This window comes from Aethalodelphis obliquidens, unplaced genomic scaffold, assembly GCF_003676395.1.
Source record: "Aethalodelphis obliquidens isolate GAN/ISIS:26980383/991018 unplaced genomic scaffold, ASM367639v1 scaffold37, whole genome shotgun sequence".
Lineage (NCBI taxonomy): Eukaryota > Metazoa > Chordata > Mammalia > Artiodactyla > Delphinidae > Aethalodelphis > Aethalodelphis obliquidens.
In genome coordinates, this window is record NW_020837981.1 from 14323484 (window position 1) to 14344023 (window position 20540).

Sequence of the window (20540 nt, forward strand, 5' to 3'; positions counted from 1 at the left end):
TCCCCGCCCTGCTAGCCGGTCCAGTCACGGCAGTGCGCAGGCGCAGAGCTTACTCCTTGTCAGTCGGCGTCGCGTGCTGGCTAGAGGCTTTGTAGCAGCGGCGGCAGCGGCGGCTGGTCTCCGGCATCATGAGCGGCTTCAGCAGCGAGGAGCGCGCCGCGCCCTTCACCCTCGAGTACCGAGTCTTCCTCAGTGAGTGTCGGAGGCCCGCGGCCCCTCCCTGCCCGCCCGCCCATTCATTCCTGGGCCTCGCCTCCCCTCCCGCCCTGGCGGCTGCGGCCCGCGCTCGGCACCTTGTCCCGGGCGCCGGCCGGGCTCCTCGGGCCGGTCCCGGGGGCCTGGGCGGGCCTGGCCCTCTCATTTCACACGTCCCGCTCGCGGCCAGGACGGCGTGGGTCGGCGTTCCTCTTTCACATGCTCGATTGGACCTGAACCTGGGCCAGGCTAGTTTTGCAGGTGTCCGGCTCGGGCAGTGTCTGATGGGAAAAGGAAACCACTGAGTCACCCTAGAAAAGGTGTCTGGGGGTAAACTAATCCCCGTAAGAGGATTATTCAGTTTGGAGGAACGGCGTGGCGAGGGGGAGGAGGTGATGGTGGTGACTCCCTAAGACCTTAATTCCTCCACTATAGCTCAGATTGTGGGCACGTAGCGGGGTCAAGTACAGGCCCTCGTCCGACAGACGGGGAAGCTGAGGCCCAGATCTGGAGCGATCAGTGGAGGACTGGACCCATCCCTCTGGGGCCCCAGTAGCGCTCCTGCCTCCCTGACGCGTGCTTTCCAGTAGCACTGATGCTGGGAAAACGCCTTGTGAGACAGAAATCCGTTCCCCTCCAAACAGGTGACGTCAATCTGGGAAGCATGAGTAAGAAAGTGCCAAATTTTGGCCCCTGTGCAGCGGATCGCGTCTAAGGGGTACCTCCCCTAAGTCTGCGTTTAGAGCCGAGGAGGCCGCAGGCGCTGCTTTCCTTGGTGCACCACCTTTAGCCTTGTAGGTGGGGGAAAGCTACCTCGGGTTTATCTTTATCCTCTTACCACCTCCCCACCTCCCCGCCCCCCCGCCCCCAAGAAGATTATTAGAGATAACGGAGGCGTTTCTATTTTAACTTCTTTACAATTTTGTTCCCAAGGAAATAGGCAGGTGCCTTGAATTCTATGAGTTCCGGTGTATGAAGGGCAGTAAAGAGAGAGGAGGAGGGGATGAATGGTAATACTGAAAGAACAAAGCTCCTAGCAAAAAATAGCCTGGTGTGAGAGGAAAAGGAAAGTGAACTATAAAGTTACACAACTGAAGTTTAGATTGCCATGTAAAATCCAGTGACGTGTGGGACCTCTTCCACCCATTTTATTTAATTTCAGAATTCAGCAACAAGGGCAGTGCAGGAACTTTTGACAAATAGTTCCCTGAACTGTTTTTCTGGGGTTGGTGTTGGCTCCAGAATTTCTCTGCAGGAGGGATTTAGAGAGGTGACCCTCTAGTTTGTAGGTGGGGGGGATGATTAGGGTAATTGTTTTCAAGCTATATTTGCAACACAAATACAGTTTTTACTTAGATCATGTATTGGTAGTGAGTACTATATAATTTTAATTTAAAAAATCATAGATTTCTTAATATCCTTCCTTAATAGGAGAAGATTTTTACCTCTATAATGTTACATTTGCCAGTCTCTTTAAAACTGATGGTGGGTTGGATCGCAAGTCACTATTGACACTGAAGGGACCAGTATGCCATTGGGGATGGTCACAGATCAATTTTGCCTATTCCACTTTGAGTTTTTTTGTCCTTTTTTTTTTTTTGGCCACGCCATGTGGCGTGCAGGATCTTAGTTCCCCAACCAGGAATCGAACCCGGCCCCTTCACAGTGAGAGCACAGAGTCCTAACCACTGGACTGCCAGGGAATTCCCTCCACTTTGATTTTTTATATTTTTTATTTTTTTGCGGTATGCGGGCCTCTCACTGTCGTGGCCTCTCCCGTTGCGGAGCACAGACTCCGGACGCGCAGGCTCAGCGGCCATGGCTCACGGGCCCAGCCGCTCCGCGGCATGTGGGATCTTCCCGGACCGGGGCGCGAACCCGTGTCCCCTGCATCGGCAGGCGGACTCTCAACCACTGCGCCACCAGGGAAGCCCTCCACTTTGATTTTTAATCGTGAAGGGATGCAATGTGGACTGACCCTTAAGGTTTTCTAAAGAATAGTAAGGAAGTTTTAAAATTACTTTTTGGATATGGTAGTTAGGTCTCTAGAATACAGAAATTACCTGTGAAAGTGCTGTTACAGCTAGATTATCCTTAAGAAAAATCCTAATCTAAGATGGCTCTGTCTCCCTGGAACACCATTTAAAGCAACATGGTTTATAATTTGGCAAATTGGTCCCCTGCCTTCTCCCAGAGCCCAAGTATTTCATTAGCTCTGTTAACTGTTAACTGGTATAAAATCAAACAATTTGATTGCCTTTTGTATACCAGGCACTGCTAGGCTCTGTGATACAAAGGCTTGTAAGGCAGTCCCCACCCTCACCATTGAGGTTAGTACCTTTTAGACCCCTAAGGAACATGTAGGATGAAAACCTAACCTGATCTTGGAGCAGTCAGGAAGGTGAAGTATATAGCCAGTTTTTCTGGGGTGGGAATAAAATCTGGTGAGTGGTGTTGATAATGGGAAGAGAGAGGGTATGTGGGAAATCTTGGTACCTTCTCAATTTTATTGTAAGCCTAAAAATTCTCTTTAAAAAAAAGTCTTAAAAAATGTGTACTTCATGCATCTGGAAATATAATTAACCAATAAAAGCAATAACTTTTTCTAATTAATTTTGCAGAAAATGAAAGAGGACAATATATATCTCCATTTCATGATATTCCAATTTATGCAGATAAGGTAAGACATCCTTCTCTGACCGTAGTCTCATTGCTCAGATCAGTTAGTTCCACGTACGGATTTTCTTATATGTCTTAACAAGTGCTTAAAATGCCTCATTGTGCTGTGAGTTCAAGGTGCATTGACTAAATAAGGAGACAGTCTGAAATCTAGATTATTTGGTTAGAAGAAGCAACTATAATTTGGAGAAGGAGTAGAGGAACAGAAACAAATGTTTTAAAGCTGCCTTGGTTAAAAAAAAATCACCAGAATTGCTGGTAACTCTTTTTGTTTTTATTTTCATTTTTGCCTTTTTACATTTCCTTTTTTTTTTTTTACAAAGAGCATGCATTGTTTGTGCAAATTTAAATAGCTATTTTTTTAAAAAGCCATTGCTTGTTTTAGACTCCCTCCCAATAAGAGAAGTTTGTGCTGTATTTAGGAACTGACACAAGGACAAATGTCTGATTCTTTTTTATACCTTAAAATTTTTTTTCATTCAACCAAGAAGGATCCACACTGAGTGCAAATCTTTTTGAGTCGTAAAAGCTTCATAGGTTATTGATTTTCCTTAGCTAGATGTCAGTACATAATACATGTGAATATCACATTCCAGTGCATGTCTAGAATAATAAAGATGAAATTTTATCCTTGTGTGTGCTGTCTTACTTTTTTTCTGTGCTTGACTATCATAATTAGATAAATTCATATACTTCTACCAGGAAGATTGCTACAGTTCTGCACTGACACTTGGACACTGGCAGAAAATCTAACCTGAGTGTTGCTTCTGAGCAGCCTGCCTGAGCTGGGCTCTAGCTGGAGACAGTGGAGCAAACAGCCCAAGGGCAGTTATGTCCCACAGTTACAGGAGAGACCTCTAATTGGCATGTGTTCTCCTGTGGGATTCTCAAAGCTGTATTTATTCAGAAACTTTTAATTTGTTACATCTGATTCCCTGGGAGTTGACAAGAACTGCAGAATCCTTCCTTCCTCTTGAATTGGCATCATTTGGTTGGTTTAAACTAGCTGTTGTATAATTAGTATGTATATCAAAGTACTTTGCAGTAACATCTCAGACCATTTTGAATAATGAAGAGGTATAAAATGATGACCCTAAGTTTACTGATGGTACCTTGGCATACAGATGTACTAGGGAAAGGAAACATTTTCTTGACCTGTAGCTGGGTTTCTTTGCGTTCATAAGTGTCTTAGCCTGTTTGGGCTGCTATAACAAAATACTATAGACTGGGTAGCTTATAAACAGCAGAAATGTACTGCTTACAATTCTGGAGGCTGGAACTCTGAGATCAGGGTGCCAGCATGGTTGGGTAAGGGCCCTCTTCTGGTCGCAGACTTCTAGCTGTTTCCTTATGTGGTGGAAGGGGCTAGCGATCTCCCTGGAGCCTCTTTTATAAGGCACTCATCCCATTTATGAGGGTTCCACCCTCATGTCTTAAGCATTTCCTAAAAGTCCCACCTACTATACATCACCTTTGAGGGTTAGGATTCCAACATATGAGTTTTGGAGGGACACAAACATTCAGACCATAGCCTTAAGTTATTGGACAATATTCTAGCCAAGGACCAGAAGAATCATAGCAGTTATGGTGCCTAATCTTGCTGCTGCTGCAAGTTACCCCCAAATAGGAAGCTGAGACTACATTTTGGTGTCATGTAAAACATCTTCACTCAGGTTACTCTGCAACTCCTTGAAGTTTTTTACAGGACTGGTTGTATCTGTAATCTGGGATTACTCAAATGAAGAATCTGCCTTTTGTACCACATTGGGCTGGCTCAAAAGTACAAGCTCTTGCAAAGACTCTGGATTTCACCAGTGGTCCCGACCTCAGTGAACTTCAGCACTTCAGATTCCTGCCTCAGAGGCAGGAAAGAGTTCTTTCTGTTTTGTTTTTAAGGAAGTTTAGTTTATACAAAGCACAAATAAGGGTGTGGTACACATAACCTATTTTGGATTCTAGCCTAAACAAAAGATCTGATTAATTCTGTTGGTTACAGAAGAGTATGGTTTTTGAAAACAAAATTTTTCAATGTGATTAAGTTTATGTAAATACATTTTTGTGTGGGTAGCCATCGACTTTATCCCTAATATGGTCAGTCATTTGAGGGGTGATAATGAGGGAATGTGCCTTTAACACAGCTCAGCTCTATAAGGAAAAAATGCCCAAAGGCTTGTATTCTACTCCACAGCAGGACCTTTCAACGTGGACAGCATTTGATTTAGTATATGTGTCATTAGGTAATCCAGCCAGCCAGTTCTGGAAATCCTTGTGACTCAGATACCCTACTTGGGTTATTTCCAAATCCACTGGGTAAAAGAAGGCAAAGGCAAGGACTCACTGGATGTATATATATTGTAGGGCTGTTCTTTGCTTTGGGTCTATTTTGGAATCAAATATAAAAACACCTGTAGCTCAAAGTGTCTTCTGACATAAAACTTCTGAAATAACAGAAAATTTAACAATCCAGAACATAATCGGCATAAACGGTGTGAAACACTGGGTAGATTAAAAGCTTTATCTAAATCTTAGAGTACTCAAGTATCATGACTTGACGTTCTCATTTTAGAAGTTTGGTATTTTCTATGCTATATCTTAAACTTCCATGTTAAATGCTAGTTCTAACAATATAGGCTTCTATAATGTTTTTCAGCTGACTGTTGGGAGAATATATAAATATGGAACTTTTCTCCTCTAAAAAAAAGTCAAGCTACTAGTCAAATAGGTGGGTGCTTCAGAAACTGAATAGGATATCTTTGGCAGTTGTGTATCATTCTTAAATTTTTAAAGATACTATCTTACTGTACCTGAAACTTTTAGAGGAGATAGGCCACCCAAGTGGATGCTTTTAAAATTATAGTTGAACCTTGAACAATGCCGGGGTTAGGGGCCCTGACTAGAGTATAATTTATAGTTGGCCTCCTGTATCTGAGATTCCTCCGTATCTGGAGATTCAACCGACAGATTGTGTAGTTCTGTAGTATTTACTATTGAAAAAAATCCACATATAAGTGGACCCACACAGTTCATACCTGTGTTGTTCAAGGGTCAGCAGTACTCACTTCCCTACAGGGTTTGCTTTGTTTTGAATTTTCTATTTCTTTTTGTAGATAGTTCTACAAATGGAACTTAAAAAAATGTCACCAAATTAATCATTTAAATACTGTTGGTCTTCTCCAAATTTATATGTATATACAATGGTTGGGGTTTTGTTTTATGTTTTCCAAACCGAAGTTAGAATTGGCAGCATAGATGAAAACTGATAACAGACTTAATTGGCATGTCATAACTAAGAATAAACTCCTATTTTTTTCCTTCAGATGAGCTTTAAGGTGACTAAATTTTGAAAACAGATATTCTAACCATAATATCTGTGGTTTAACAATTTTGTCAAAAGATAAAGTTGTAAAACAAACTTAACAAAACAGAAACAGACATACGTAAAGAGAACAAACTGGTGGTTGCCAGAGGCGGGGATGAGGGAAATAGGTGTGGGAGATTAAGAGGTAAATCTTCCAGTTATAAAATAAGTCATGGGGATGTAGTGTACAGCGTGGGGAGTATAGTCAATATTGTAGTAACTTTGTATGGTGACAGATAGTAACGACTTACTGTAGTGATGATTCTGTAACGTATAGAAATATCAAATCACCATGTGGTACAGCTGAAACTTGTATAATATTTTAAGTCAATTATACTTCAATCAAAAAAAAAGTAAAAAGGGCTTCCCTGGTGGCGCAGTGGTTGGGAGTCCGCCTGCCGATGCAGGGGACACGAGTTCGTGCCCCGGTCCGGGGGGGATCCCGCGTGCCGCGGAGCGGCTGGGCCCGTGGGCCGTGGCCACTGGGCCCGCGCGTCCAGAGCCTGTGCTCCGCAGCGGGAGGGGCCGCAGCGGTGAGAGGCCCGCGTACCACACACACACACACACACAAAAAGTAAAAGGACAAAAGTTTTTTGGATAGCTTTGACTAGAAAAAAAAGTTGTGTTGATTAAATATGCATGTAATGTGCAGTCACAATGCCTGGCTTATAAAGTCTCAATATACAAAAACCAAAAAAACCCCCCGAAACCCCACAATAGGATGATGATGTTAACCACAATGACTGGTTATGTCTGAAGCCTTTCGGAGCTCTACTGTATAGAGTAAAGATCACTGAACTGGAAGTAAGAAACCTTGGTTTTAGTCCTGGTTTTACCACTAACTGGCTTTGCCATATTGAGCAAGTTGCTTTACCTCTGAGCACTATTGGTCTTAGTGGGTGTTTTAGATTACATTTAGCACTATGCTAAAGCCCTTATGTGGATTTTCTCCTTTAGCCATCATTTCAATCTGTGAGCTGGGTTCTTTCAGTAACTTAATTGTCCAGGATTACCAACTAGAATTCATAAGCGGTAGTGGCAGGATTCAGACCCAGGCATTCTTGTTCAGAACCTGTGGTGTTAGCCACTGAGCCACACTGCCTTGAGTGATAAAGGGTGGTGGATTTTACTTTGTGCTTCTTGGGATTTTCCAAATTTTCTACAGTAGCTATCTCTTTGATATTTACAAAGAAAAAAAGCAGAATAAAAGGCTTGCTTAATTTTTTTTTTTTTTTAATGCTTAGAATTCAAGGGAAATGAGTAAGAACTTCCTTCATTCGGGAAAGCTATAAAGTCTTCTAGTCCAGGAATTCTTGGTGGCCCTGAGACCCTGGAATACTCATTGATGGGTTTCTGAGGTTCTGAGTTCTGTCTGAAATTGCAATTTGGTGTAAATGTGCATTTTTCTTGGAAAAGGTTCTATGGTGAAAATTCTTAGTCATTGCAGATCATAGAAGATGTTGACAGCTAGAAATGCAGACTCTTGCTTGATTTTATAAAGATAAGAAAGTAAACAGATTATGGTTAGAATATCTGTTTTCAAAGTTGAGTCATCTTAAAGCTCATCTGAGGGGAAAAATAGGAGCTTATTCTTAGTTATGACGTGTCAATTAAGTTTTATTACTTTCTGTGTATGTGGCATATGGCAGTATGCATTACCAAATAACAATAGTTTGTTGAAACTGCTATGAGTAGAACATCTGTGTGATTGGAAAACAAATGAGCATTACTGAAAGGTGTTTGTTTTTTAACTATCTCCCCTGCTCAACAATTTGTTGAGCAATTTTTTGGGGGGTTGGTATAAATCATGTTTTCCTTTGTGAAGTTATAATTCTAAATGAATAAGAAGCACACAGTGTGAACTTCGGTCATCATATTTCTTCTGTGTCAGCTTCTCCAATAGACATTTGTCACTTGTCACTGAAAGAAGTCAGGAGCCCATTTATTTTTTCCTTAAAATTTTTTTAAAAATTTATTTTTCAGCTTTATTAAGGTATGATTGACAAATAGTCATTGTATTTAAGGTGTTCAGTGTGATGTTTTGATATATGTATACATTGTGAAATGACCCCACTAATCACGTTAGTTAACCTCTATCACCTCACCTATTTATTTTGGTTGTGTGTACGGTGAGAACACTTAAGATCCACTCTCTTAGCAACTTCCATAGAGCCATACCATACATTAGGTTTCCAGAACTTATCACTTATAACTGAAAGTTTGTACCCTTTGATCAACATCCCCTCATATCTCCCACCCATCCAGCCTTTGGCAACCATTTTTCTACTTTCTCTTTCTATAAGTTCAACTGTTTTAGATTCCATGTACAAGTAAGTTTATGTAGTATTTGTCTTTCTCTGTCTGACTTATTTCACTTAGCATAATATCTTCCACATTCATCCGTGTTGTCACAATGGCACGGTTTCCTTTTTTTTTCTAAAAAGGTTGAATATTCCAGTGTGTGTGTGCGTGTGTGTGTGTGTGTGTGTGTGTATGTATGTATCACGTCTTCTTTATCCACTCATCCATTGATAGACACTTAGGTTGTTTCTGTATCTTGGCTATTGTGAATAATGCTGCAGTGAACATGGTAGTACAGATATTTCTTAGAGATTCTGATTTAATTTCTTTTGGATAAATACCCAGAAGTGGGATTGCTGGACCATATGGTAGTTCTTATTTTGTGTTTTGAGGAACTGCCATGCTGTTTTCCATAATGGTGCACAATTTACAATCCCATTGATACTGCACAGGAGGAACCCATTTACTTTTAACAACTTAGAATATATCCTGTAATCACAGAACTGGCTTTGAAGCCAAAACTTAAAACTAAGTGTTACTTGGTGAGCACTTAATAGGATAAAAATACTCTTGGAAATGATGAAATCTGTTAAACCTTTATAGAAGCACCTTTATGGGAGTAGAGCATTTCCTTACTAACTACATGAGCTCTTCTGATAGGAATTTTATTCTCCAAAAATACTCTAGAGATTAAAAAAAAAAGGCAAACTGCCCTTGTTTTCTATTAGCCTCTTGCTTTATATCTAATCTCTAGATAAATTTAGAAGAAAATCCTCTCTACCGCCATTGTTTTTCTCCAAATTTTATTGCAAAATGGAAAAATAAAAGAAAGGATGGTGAAATCAGGATGATTTTGTATTTCTTTGTAAGTCTGGTATTTATTGTACTTGGTTTCTGAAGTTATCTAGAGAAACACACGAAGAGTCAACTTAAATGCTAATTTAAGTCACTTATGCAGTTTTGCAATACAGTAAGTCATGTTCACTAGGCTTCAGATCCAGTGTTGGGAAAAGATCATAAGTCATGAGGTGTTCGTAAGTCTCCCAATAAAGACACATTTAACTTTACTACTAAGATTCAGAGATGGGATGTAATTAAGAGTATGTTCCCTGTATACGTGCTTAATGGTATTAGACATAATAGCCTACCAAGTAGCCATAGGCTATTCATTAGTAAATGACTTGTCAGACTACTGACTTGATCCACAAGAAAACTAACCAGTTTGGAGATGAGACCTATGATCACTTTACTACTGTGATACTCCTGTTTCATCAATGAAATTAAAAGCCCGATCAATATATAGGTTATATTTCTTCTATCTGTAAAACAATTTTATTTTAAATCTTTTTGATTAGTGGAATGCTATGATTTAGACTTAAGTTTCTAATCTCCTTAGAATCTGGACATCTATAACATTAACATTCTTGTCTTCCTGTTGAAATGACTGTAAATCTGGGAAGTCAGACTGATTGCTATGTCTCTGACTTTGGAAGTCGGAGCTTAGAGCTATGCTTTGCCTTTCCCCTGCCTCCTACAGCCTTGTCAGCATCATCCTGCTAGGGGTACCAACGTCTTCCTTCCTTTCTCTGAAACTGTAAACGGAGCTGAAAGCTTGGTGCCAGAGCAGGGATTGAGAATCCAGAGCATAGCAGAAGTGGAGAACAGTTCTGAGAAGTCCTAACAATGGGAATAATAAGAAACTAAATCCAGGATTGAGCTAAGTAATAGTTTAAACCAGTTAGGATTAGAGAAAGAAGGCATGAATTTTTAACTAGGTAGTACTAAACTTCCTAAAATCTTGTCTCATTCTTTTAAATGCCATAAACATTGGAAATATTAGAATGCATAATTTTTTCCAGTTTTTTAATGTAAAATGCATAAAATCTACCGTTCTAACTATTTTAAAGCATACAGTTTGGAGGTATTAAGGACATTCATATTGTTGTGCAACCATTACCACCCTTCATCTCCAGAGCTCCTTTCATCTTGGAAAACTTACATTCCATACTTATTAAACATTAATTCCCCAGTCCCCTGGCAACCACCATTCTGCTTTCTGTCGCTATGAATTCGACTTCTCTAGATCCCTCATGTAAGTGGAATCATATAGTCATTCGTCTTTTTGTGACTGGCTTATTTCACTTAGCATAATGTCCTCAAGGTTCATCCATGTTGTACTACATGTCAGAATTTCCTTTTTAAGGCCGAATAATATTCCATTATATGTACATACCACATTTTGCTTATCCATTCATCCTTTGATGGACACTTGGGTTGCTTCTGCATTTTAGCTATTTTGAATAATGTTTCCATGAACATGGGTGTACAGATATCTCTTCAAGACCCTGCTTTCAATTTTGGGGGGTATATACCCAGAAGTGGAGTTGCTGGATCATATGGTAATTCTATTTTTAATTTTTTGAGGAACCATCATACTGTTTTCCACAGTGGCTATACCATTTTACATTCCTACCAACAGTGCACAAGAGTTCCAAATAGAATACATAATGTTTTAACAGTAAAAGTGTTTTTTTCTAGTAGCAATGGAGTGATTGGTTGAAATTCTCATGTCAGTTGCCCTGAAAATCCTAAGTATCATTCTGTACCTAGTGGCAACACCCTGAATTGTAGCCATGGTGTCTAGGAGAAATAAACTGTTCTTTACTAGTAGTTCCTTCTAAAGAATAAGAAGTCTGCCCTTTTTAATATCAAAATAATCAAAAAAAACCCTCTGTTTAGATAATGATTGATGGGGAAAGTAGTGACAAAATTACTACACATTCATTGCCTTAAAAAAAGATACAGGGACTTCCCCGGTGGCACAGGGGTTAAGAATCTGCCTGCCAATGCAGGGGACACGGGTTCAAGCCCTGGTCCGGGAAGATCCCACATGCTGCGGAGCAACTAAGCCCGTGCACCACAACTAACGAGCCTGCGCTCTAGAGCCCGTGCTCCACAACAAGAGAAGCCACCGCCATGAGAAGGCCGCGCACCACAATGAAGAGTAGCCTCCGCTCGCCACACCTAGAGAACGCCCACGTGCAGCAACGATGACCCAACCAGCCAAAAATAATTAATTTTTTAAAAGATCCAGTAATCACTACGGTATCTACATACACTTGAAAATATGCTAAACATTCATTTTACAGACTAGTCCCTCGCCTAGATTTGTGGACCCCAGGCTACAGCCTGAGGCCTGCAAGCTGAAATGACCTGGTTTGGCGATCCAACTCTTAGGGAGTTAAAAGCGCTTTAATTCTGTTCACTGCTAGTATCTGGCACAAAACAGTGGTGCTCAATAAATATATGTTGGCAAAAATGAATGAATTGTCTCTGAGGCTCCTTGCAGGATACTCCTTGCTATTTTTGGCCCAGCTAATTTCTAAAAAGTACCAAACCCTCAGGCTTTCGGAGTTCTTCTGTTTGCAGTAGAGTCTTTTCCTGAAAGATGATTTCTTTCCTGTAATGTTGGCTCTTTCTTCTCTCTTTCTCTTCTTTTCTTCTGCTTTCCTATTATGTAGGTTTGTAATATTAGGTAATGTGGTTTTTGAGGATCTCTATGTATTTATCATTTAATTCCATTAAAGTGTTCACTATAGTTTCCAAACTTTGAATCAGTGATTTTAGCTTTATTTTCTACTTTTTGTCTTGAGGCAATTTATTCAATTGGTAATATTTTCTTTTAAAAAACTTGCCAGTTTCTTTGGCTTTCTCTTCTCAGGTGATCTTTTATGTAGTAACAGCTCTATCTTGTGGACCTTTAGGGTATTACTGCTGTACACTTTTAAGTTTGACTTGGTGTTGGACGTGCAGATCTTTCATTTTAACACCTGAGGCGTAGGGGTGGTGCTAGGTAGACACAGGTCTCGCTTACAATGAGTAGAATGAAATGTAATCGAAGATTGGGACTGAGGTTTCCTACCCATGAACAATGTGTTACTTTTTCTAAAACCATCCAGTTATGACTTTACAGGGATAGAGCAGTTTATGCAGTCCTGGATTTAAACAATGTCTCCATTCATTGTGGTTTTTATATTGTATAGAGTAGGCAGACGTCGGGAGGCTTGGAGCAGAAACTATGGAATACTTTAGTCTCCCTCAGTAAGTGACAGAAGTTTTCGCCTCTTGAATGCAAATCTGTGGAGCTTTCTGCTTGGCTAAAATAGCAAGAAGCTAATTATTGTCTGGAAATCTTTGACTTATTCCCTTGTATTCAATAGCTTATCAGTGCCTGTTTGTTTGTTTTTTTGTTTTTGTTTTTGTTTTTTGCAGTACGAGGGCCTCTCACTGTTGTGGCCTCTCCCGTTGCGGAGCACAGGCTCCGGACGCGCAGGCTCAGCGGCCATGGCTCGTGGGCCCAGCCTCTTTGCGGCATGTGGGATCTTCCCGGACCGGGGCACGAATCCGTGTCCCCTGCATAGGCAGGCGGACTCTCAACCACTGCTCCACCAGGGAAGCCCAGTACCTGTTTTTTGATGCAAAGTAGCAAAGAAGTAATTCTAGCAAGTTTGTAACTAAGTGATTTTCATTTTAAATCAACTGTTTAAAATATGCATTTTATAAAAGTAATGGCAGAGTTGGCTTCATGTGTGCCCTTTGTAGAGGTTTTAAATTGAAAAACTGAACTTAGTTTTATTCCTTGGCAAAAATAATTTTCTGACTATTTAAAGCTCAGTTTTAATTACAAAATGTATTTCAACTTGGTATTTGACTCTGGTGTGCAAAGGAGATGACAACGTGTGATTTTTCATTAATTGGGTTTTTAAGCAGTTAAGCATCTGAGAATTTTTTAATATGTCATCCAATTTCAAGTAGTCCATTTAAGGCTGTAAACTAATTACAATAGAACTGCCATTGATTAAAATATTTTTGGAACATAATATTTTATCTTCAGTATCAAACTTCTTGTGTTTTTGAGGAGTACCTGATTTTTAAAAACAGCCTAATTGGGAGAATAATGTGGGTAATCAAGCTGATTGATTTTGTTTGAGGCTAAAACTAAAGTATGACAAATAAATTTTCTGATTTGGGGTTTGTCTTATAAACCACCTCTGAAATAGAAGTTCCAAAAGCATTTTGAGTAATTGCACTGTCACTGGAGGATATGCATAGCCTATGGAGACAGTTGCTTTGAAGATGGCCCTCCTCAGAGATACAAGTTCTGCTATGTTTAAAACTGTTTCCGTTCTTTATAGGAAAATTCTTTCCACCCCACCCTCTCAACATTTTATTATGAAAAATTTACTATGTTTATTAAAACAAACAAAAACTTTAAAGAAAAATACAGTGAACAATCATACACCCACTACTTTGATTCTACAATTATTTTGCTGTATTTGCTTTATCTCTTCATCCATCAGTCTGCCTTATTTTTTGATGCATTTTGTTGGAAGTCCATGACTTCAAAGATCTGATACAATGAACTGTTTAACTTTGGAAGGACTGGGGCATACTCATTGAAGTAATAGAATAAATGAACTCCTGTGACCATCTCACCTTCTCTGTGTTTTTCAGGATGTGTTCCACATGGTGGTTGAAGTACCACGCTGGTCGAATGCAAAAATGGAGGTATGTTTCACCTTTGCTAGTCAGATGTTGGATATTAGTTTTGATCTAGTTGCACCGATTTGCTCAAGGGTTAAACAACTAATGTCCAAGGTTGTCCTCTTTCTAGTCCCAATCTATCTTCCAGCTGTATCTCCCATTGCCTGCCAGTCTTCCCTCTGTGCTCCAACTAAACTCAACCATTTGCTATTTACAAATATGCTACAGACTTTCCTTCTGTCATTCCCAAAGCCTAGAATTACCTTTTTCTCTTCTGTCTTCTTCCCTTTAATTCCATCGTTGACTCCTCCATGTAGTCAACAGGCTTGCTTCAGTCACTCCAGCCATAAATGATTTTATTGGAATTTTTGTCACATTTTGTTAATTTATTTCTTTTTAAAATTTGTTATCTATTTATTTATTTTTGGCTGCGTTGGGTCTTCGTTGCAGTGCGCGGGCTTCTCATTGCGGTGGCTTCTCCTGTTCCAGAGCACAGGCTCTAGGTGCGTGGGCTTCAGTAGTTGTGGCACGAGGGCTCAGTAGTTGTGGAGCACGGGCTTAGTTGCTCTGCGGCATGTGGGATCTTCCTGGACCAGGGCTCGAACCCGCGTCCCCTGCATTGGCAGGTGGATTCTTAACCACTGCGCCACCAGGGAAGTCCCTGTTAATTTTTTTCTGATGATACCTAATAGATTTGACTTTTCATTATGGATATTTGTAACATTTTCTGTCACTTAATAATGCTTTCTGACAGTAACAACACTTCACATGTAATAGACAGCCAAATATTTGAATAATTTTAAATGTTTTAAAGGAAAGCTGAAGTTAGATATTTTCTCAAATGTTAGGATTTATTCCAGCTAATTTTTGCTTTCTGGAATTAGTAAATGTTCTTTTTCCCTTCGTGATAGTTCCTGTATACCTCAAATGTTTTCCACTTAAAGGCTGATTATGGAGAAACTTATTTCAAATTATAAAAGTGTTAGGGGTAAAAATATATCATTAAAGTGGAACTAGTGCATTTCATAATTCATTTCCTTAAATCCCTAGTTGAATAGTATTTCACATACAAATATACAATGATTTGAAATTTTTTATTTCAGATTGCTACAAAGGATCCTTTAAACCCAATTAAACAAGATGTGAAAAAAGGAAAACTCCGTTATGTTGCAAATTTGTTCCCTTATAAAGGATATATCTGGAACTATGGTGCCATCCCTCAGGTATGTCTCTGTGCACTTGCTAGAAATGTACTTTTTAGCTTACAAAAATTTAACCTACTACTGTTAGTAAAAAAGATTTAAACACCTTCAAAAAGTTTTGCTATAGTAGATTATAAAAACATAAGGGGTAATTAACTCATTTTAATACTTCCTTAAGTAACTTATTTTCAAGATGAACTAAAAGGTAAATATTTACAATGTTTGAATTCACATTTGAAAGTTTGCTCTTTTCTGAAATTTTTTTTATATGGACTGGTTATAAACTACACAAATTCCTTCTTTACCGAACGAGTGGCGTATCTATTGAGAGAGGCCGTGTAGACTAGTGCTTAAAAGCACTGATCTTACGGCACCACACAGATGAGGGTGCAAATTCCAAGTCTGCCACTTACTTTTTTTTTTAGATTTTTTTTGATGTGGACCATTTTAAAAGTCTTTATTGAATTTGTTACAGTATTCCTTCTGTTTTATGTTTTGGTTTTCTGGCCGGGAGGCATGTGGGATCTTAACTCCCCCATTGAACCCGCACCCCCTGCGTTGGGAGGCAAAGTCTTAACCACTGGACTGCCAGGGAAGTCCCAGTTGCAGCCTTCTAAAGCTTAAATCAGATTCATTATCATGTTCCTGCTTAAAACCTACCAGTGGCCCTCACTAAAACTGAAAATAAATCTAAACTGTCTACGAAAGCTTATCTAACTTGCCTCTGCTTCTTCCTCCCTGAGATGTTAATATTTTCTCCTGGCATATTCCTAGTACATAGCTTGTGTGTCTATTTGAGGAATAAAGCACTTAGTACCTGGCACATGTAAGTTCTCACAGCTGCTGACTTGTATCTCTATAGTCCTGATTACTTTCTTTGTGCCAAGCTATTTGTGGTAAAGTAATAATGGGATTCTGTTTCCTAAACAGTCAAAGCTTTGAGGAGGGGGGATATCTGCATTGTTTACCAATTTATCCCCAGCACAATACCAGTGTGTAGTAGGCTCTTATTTAATATTTGAATGAAGAATCACTAGCATCATGTCCACTATGAGTAAATAATGTATATTTAATTCTGGTTTGGTTAAGCTAATGCTGTGGCACTTAGGATCTTTAAATGAAATATTCAATTTATTTTCTTCCTGTTGATAAATGGTTTGTTTTTATTAACCATTAAGTCTATTAAGTGGAATCTACTGTGAAATGATCTGTAAGTTACTAAAACCATAGGTCAAACCCATCTAGCTTGCTAGGTAGTCACAAAGTCGTTTGCTTTCGTTACAGCACTTCACCTTGTGCTTCAGTTGATTCACCATTTAGCCTTGAAATATCATCCCTCTGGGAACACATTGCTGAAATACTTACACTTCTGTAGGTTGGATTTGGCTTTGTTGGGTCCAGTCTTCCTTTTCCCCCTTTACTTTTATCTCTCTGCCTTTACTCCAGCTGAGTAAGCAAACAAATCCAAGAAATATGTTCCGGATTGGGAGGGAAAAGAACCAAAACAACAGCTACACTTTAAACTGAACTTCCTGGCAGGCACAGGCCATCACTTCTTCTGTGAGCTGCTCTGCAAGGACTCTGTCTTGCAGTTTAGCAGGGAAGAAACCCAGCAATTTAAAGCTTCAGCAAATCCTGATTAAACTTTTTATTCTTGGCTCCTGGTCAGCGATGACATTTTTGCCACCAGCACACGTCATTTCCATCTTAATATTACCACCTACCCATCTCTGCTTGGAGATTTATTTTAAAGAAAATCTGGTTAGTAGAAGATAGTAAGTACTAAAAGTTCATCAAAGCAGTTTTCTTTTACTATATTTTTTAAGTGAACATCTGGCTCTACATTTGTGTTTGCATATTGTCTCAGTTATTAGATAGTTGGGTTTTGTTTGTTTAAAATAGCATCATTATCCATTTTAAAGATTAAATTTAGTTCCGCATTATGCACTTAATAGGAGCCCAGCATTTAGTTAAGATTATTGTGTGTAGTTAAGATTCTTAGACGTGAATAAAGAATTATTTTTAAAAAAGATCTTTTTAATGAGAATAAATAGCTGAAGATTCATATTTTTGCAGAAAGATCATGGGATGTTATCTTTTAATGCCAACATGATCCACTTTGTCATTAGCATATACAGGAATGATATACTGTATCTTATTTTTTTTTTTTAGACTTGGGAAGACCCAAGACACAACGATGAACACACCGGCTGCTGTGGTGACAATGACCCAATTGATGTGTGTGAAATTGGAAGCAAGGTAACGGAATCTGAAATATTTTTCTGTAGAGTTGAGATGATATCAATGAAATATACAAACTTCATACTTTTAAAAATATTGTAAATAACATATATGAATATTAGTGAAGTTATGATGGGTCTCTTTGGGTGACAAAAGCTTCCATTCCATTCTAAGCATTTCTACATTATAATTTGTACATTTAAACCTAGCCTAGAAAAAAATGTGTATTGTATGCATGTGTGTGGAAGAACTGTACATGTTCTGCATTGCTTTAGAAGGCAGATGAGTAGTCAATAGATGAAGGCTACCAGGAGGCAACAAGGCAAACCTTGCCTAAGGATTTGGAATGACCAGTGAATTGGCCCAAACCAGGTAACCTCATGAGTTGGAGATTTATGGTAGGGATTCCTCTCTCAAGTAGGGTTGCTCTAAGATTCTGACTGTAGTTATTTTCTTTATGATCTTTCCCAGCCTCAAGAAAATCTTAAGCGACTGAAAAGAAAGTTGTCATTCAGTTGCTTAACTCATCAAGTTCAGGCATATTGTATGACTTGCCTAACTCAGTGACTTCTATAAAATAAAAGGTAAAGAAAGTACATTAAAATAGGTATTTGAAATAAATTGTGGAGGACTTTTTCTTCAGCACCATCGATGACAGATTAAAAACATTAATTACCCTCAACTCTGATGGGACTAATGGACACTTGTTTAGCTTTTTTTTTTTTAACATCTTTATTGATAATTGCTTTACATTGTTCTGTTAGTTTCTGCTGTATAACAAAGTGAATCAGCTATATGTACACATATATCCCCATATCCCTTCCCTCTTGTGTCTCCCTCCATCCCTCCCTATCCCACCCCTCTAGATGGTCACAAAGCACCAAGCTGATCTTCCTGTGCTATGCAGCTGCTTCCCACTAGCTATCTGTTTTACATTCGATAGTGTATGTATGTCAATGCCGCTCTCTTACTTTGTCTCAGCTTACCCTTCCCCCTCCCTTTGTCCTCAAGTCCATTCTCTACATCTGCATCTTTATTCCTGTCCTGTCCCTAGGTTCTTCAGAACCATTTTTTTTTTGATCCCATATATATATGTTAGCATACGGTATTTGTTTTTCTCTTTCTGACTTACGTCACTCTGTATGACAGACTCTAGGTCCATCCACCTCACTACAAATAACTCAATTTCGTTTCTTTTTATGGCTGAGTAATTCCATTGTATATATGTGGCACATCATCTTTATCCATTCATCTGTCGATGGACACTTAGGTTGGTTCCATGTCCTGACTATTGTAAATAGTGCTGCAGTGAACATTGTGGTACATGACTCTTTTTGAATTATGATTTTCTCAGCATATATGCCCAGTAGTGGGATTGCTGGGTCATATGGTAGTTCTATTTTTAGTTTTTTAAGGAACCTCCATACTGTTCTCCATAGTGGCTGTATCAATTTACATTCCCACCAACAGTGCAAGAGGGTTCCCTTTTCTCCACACCCTCTCCAGTATTTATTTTTTGTAGATTTTTTGATGATGGCCATTCTGACCAGTGTGAAGTGATACCTCATTTTAGTTTGGATTTGCATTTCTCTAATTATTAGTGATGTTGAGCATCCTTTCATGTGTTTGTTGGCATTCTGCATATCTTTGGAGAAATGTCTATTTAGGTCTTCTGCCCATTTTTGGATTGGGTTGTTTGTTTTTTTGATATTGAGCTGCATGAGCTGCTTGTATATTTTGGAGGTTAATCCTTTGTCAGCTGCTTCATTTGCAAATACTTTCTCCCATTCTGAGGGTTGTCTTTTCGTCTAGTTTATGGTTTCCTTTGCTGTGTAAAAGCTTTTAAGTTTCATTAGGTCCCGTTCATTTTTGTTTTTATCTCCATTTCTCTAGGTGGTGGGTCAAAAAGGATCTTGCTGTGATTTATGTCATAGAGTGTTCTGCCTATGTTTTCCTCTAAGAGTTTTATAGTATCTGGCCTTACATTTAGATCTTTAATCCATTTTGAGTTTATTTTTGTGTATGGTGTTAGGGAGTGTTCTAATTTCATTCTTTTCATGTAGCTGTCCAGTTTTCCCAGCACCACTTATTTAAGAGGCTGTCTTTTCTCTATTGCATATTCTTGCCTCCTTTATTAAAGATAAGGTGACCATATGTGCGTGGGTTTTTCTCAGGGCTTTCTATCCTGTTCCACTGATGTATATTTCTGTTTTTGTGCCAGTACCATACTGTCTTGATTACTGTAGCTTTGTAGTATAGTCTGAAGTCAGGGAGCCTGATTCCTCCAGCTCCATTTTTCTTTCTTAATATTGCTTTGGCTATTCGGGGTCTTTTGTGTTTCCACACAAATTGTGAAACTTGTTGTTCTAGTTCTGTGAAAAATGCCATTGGTAGTTTGATAGGGATTGCATTGAATCTGTAGATTGCTTTGGGTAGTATAGTCATTTTCACAATGTTGATTCTTCCAATCCAGGAACATGGTCTATCTCTCCATCTCCTTGTATCATCTTTAATTTCTTTCATCAGTGCCTTACAGTTTTCTGCATACAGGTCGTTTGTCTCCTCAGTTAGGTTTATTCCTAGGTATTTTTTTCTTTTTGTTGCAATGGTAAATGGGAGTGTTTCCTTAATTTCTCTTTCAGATTTTTCATCATTAGTGTACAGGAATGCAAGAAATTTCTGTGCATTAATTTTGTATCCTGCTGCTTTACCAAATACATTGATTAGCTCTAGTAGTTTTCTGGTAGCATCCTTAGGATTCTCTATGTATAGTATCATGTCATCTGCAAGCAGTGACAGCTTTACTTCTTTTCTGATTTGGATTCCTTTTATTTCTTTTTGTTCTCTGATTGCTGTGACTAAAACTTCCAAAACTATGTTGAATAATAGTGGTGAGAGTGGACATCCTTGTCTTGTTCCTGATCTTAGTGGAAATGGTTTCAGTTTTTCACCATTGAGAATGATGTTGGCTGTGGGTTTGTCATATATGGCCTTTATTATGTTGAGATAAGTTCCCTCTA

At 39.1% G+C, this 20540-nt stretch overlaps 1 protein-coding gene across 1 annotated transcript in view; it reads left to right on the plus strand.

Moving 5' to 3' along the window:
* Window positions 1-20540, plus strand: part of PPA1 (inorganic pyrophosphatase 1) — a 37199-nt gene continuing 16659 nt past the window's right edge. The window contains exons 1-5 of the mRNA XM_027130013.1: window positions 1-192; window positions 2817-2875; window positions 14048-14101; window positions 15181-15300; window positions 17452-17538. Of these exons, the coding sequence (XP_026985814.1) occupies window positions 129-192; window positions 2817-2875; window positions 14048-14101; window positions 15181-15300; window positions 17452-17538 (384 nt within the window). The 5' untranslated portion in view covers window positions 1-128. The remainder of the gene's footprint in view (window positions 193-2816; window positions 2876-14047; window positions 14102-15180; window positions 15301-17451; window positions 17539-20540) is intronic.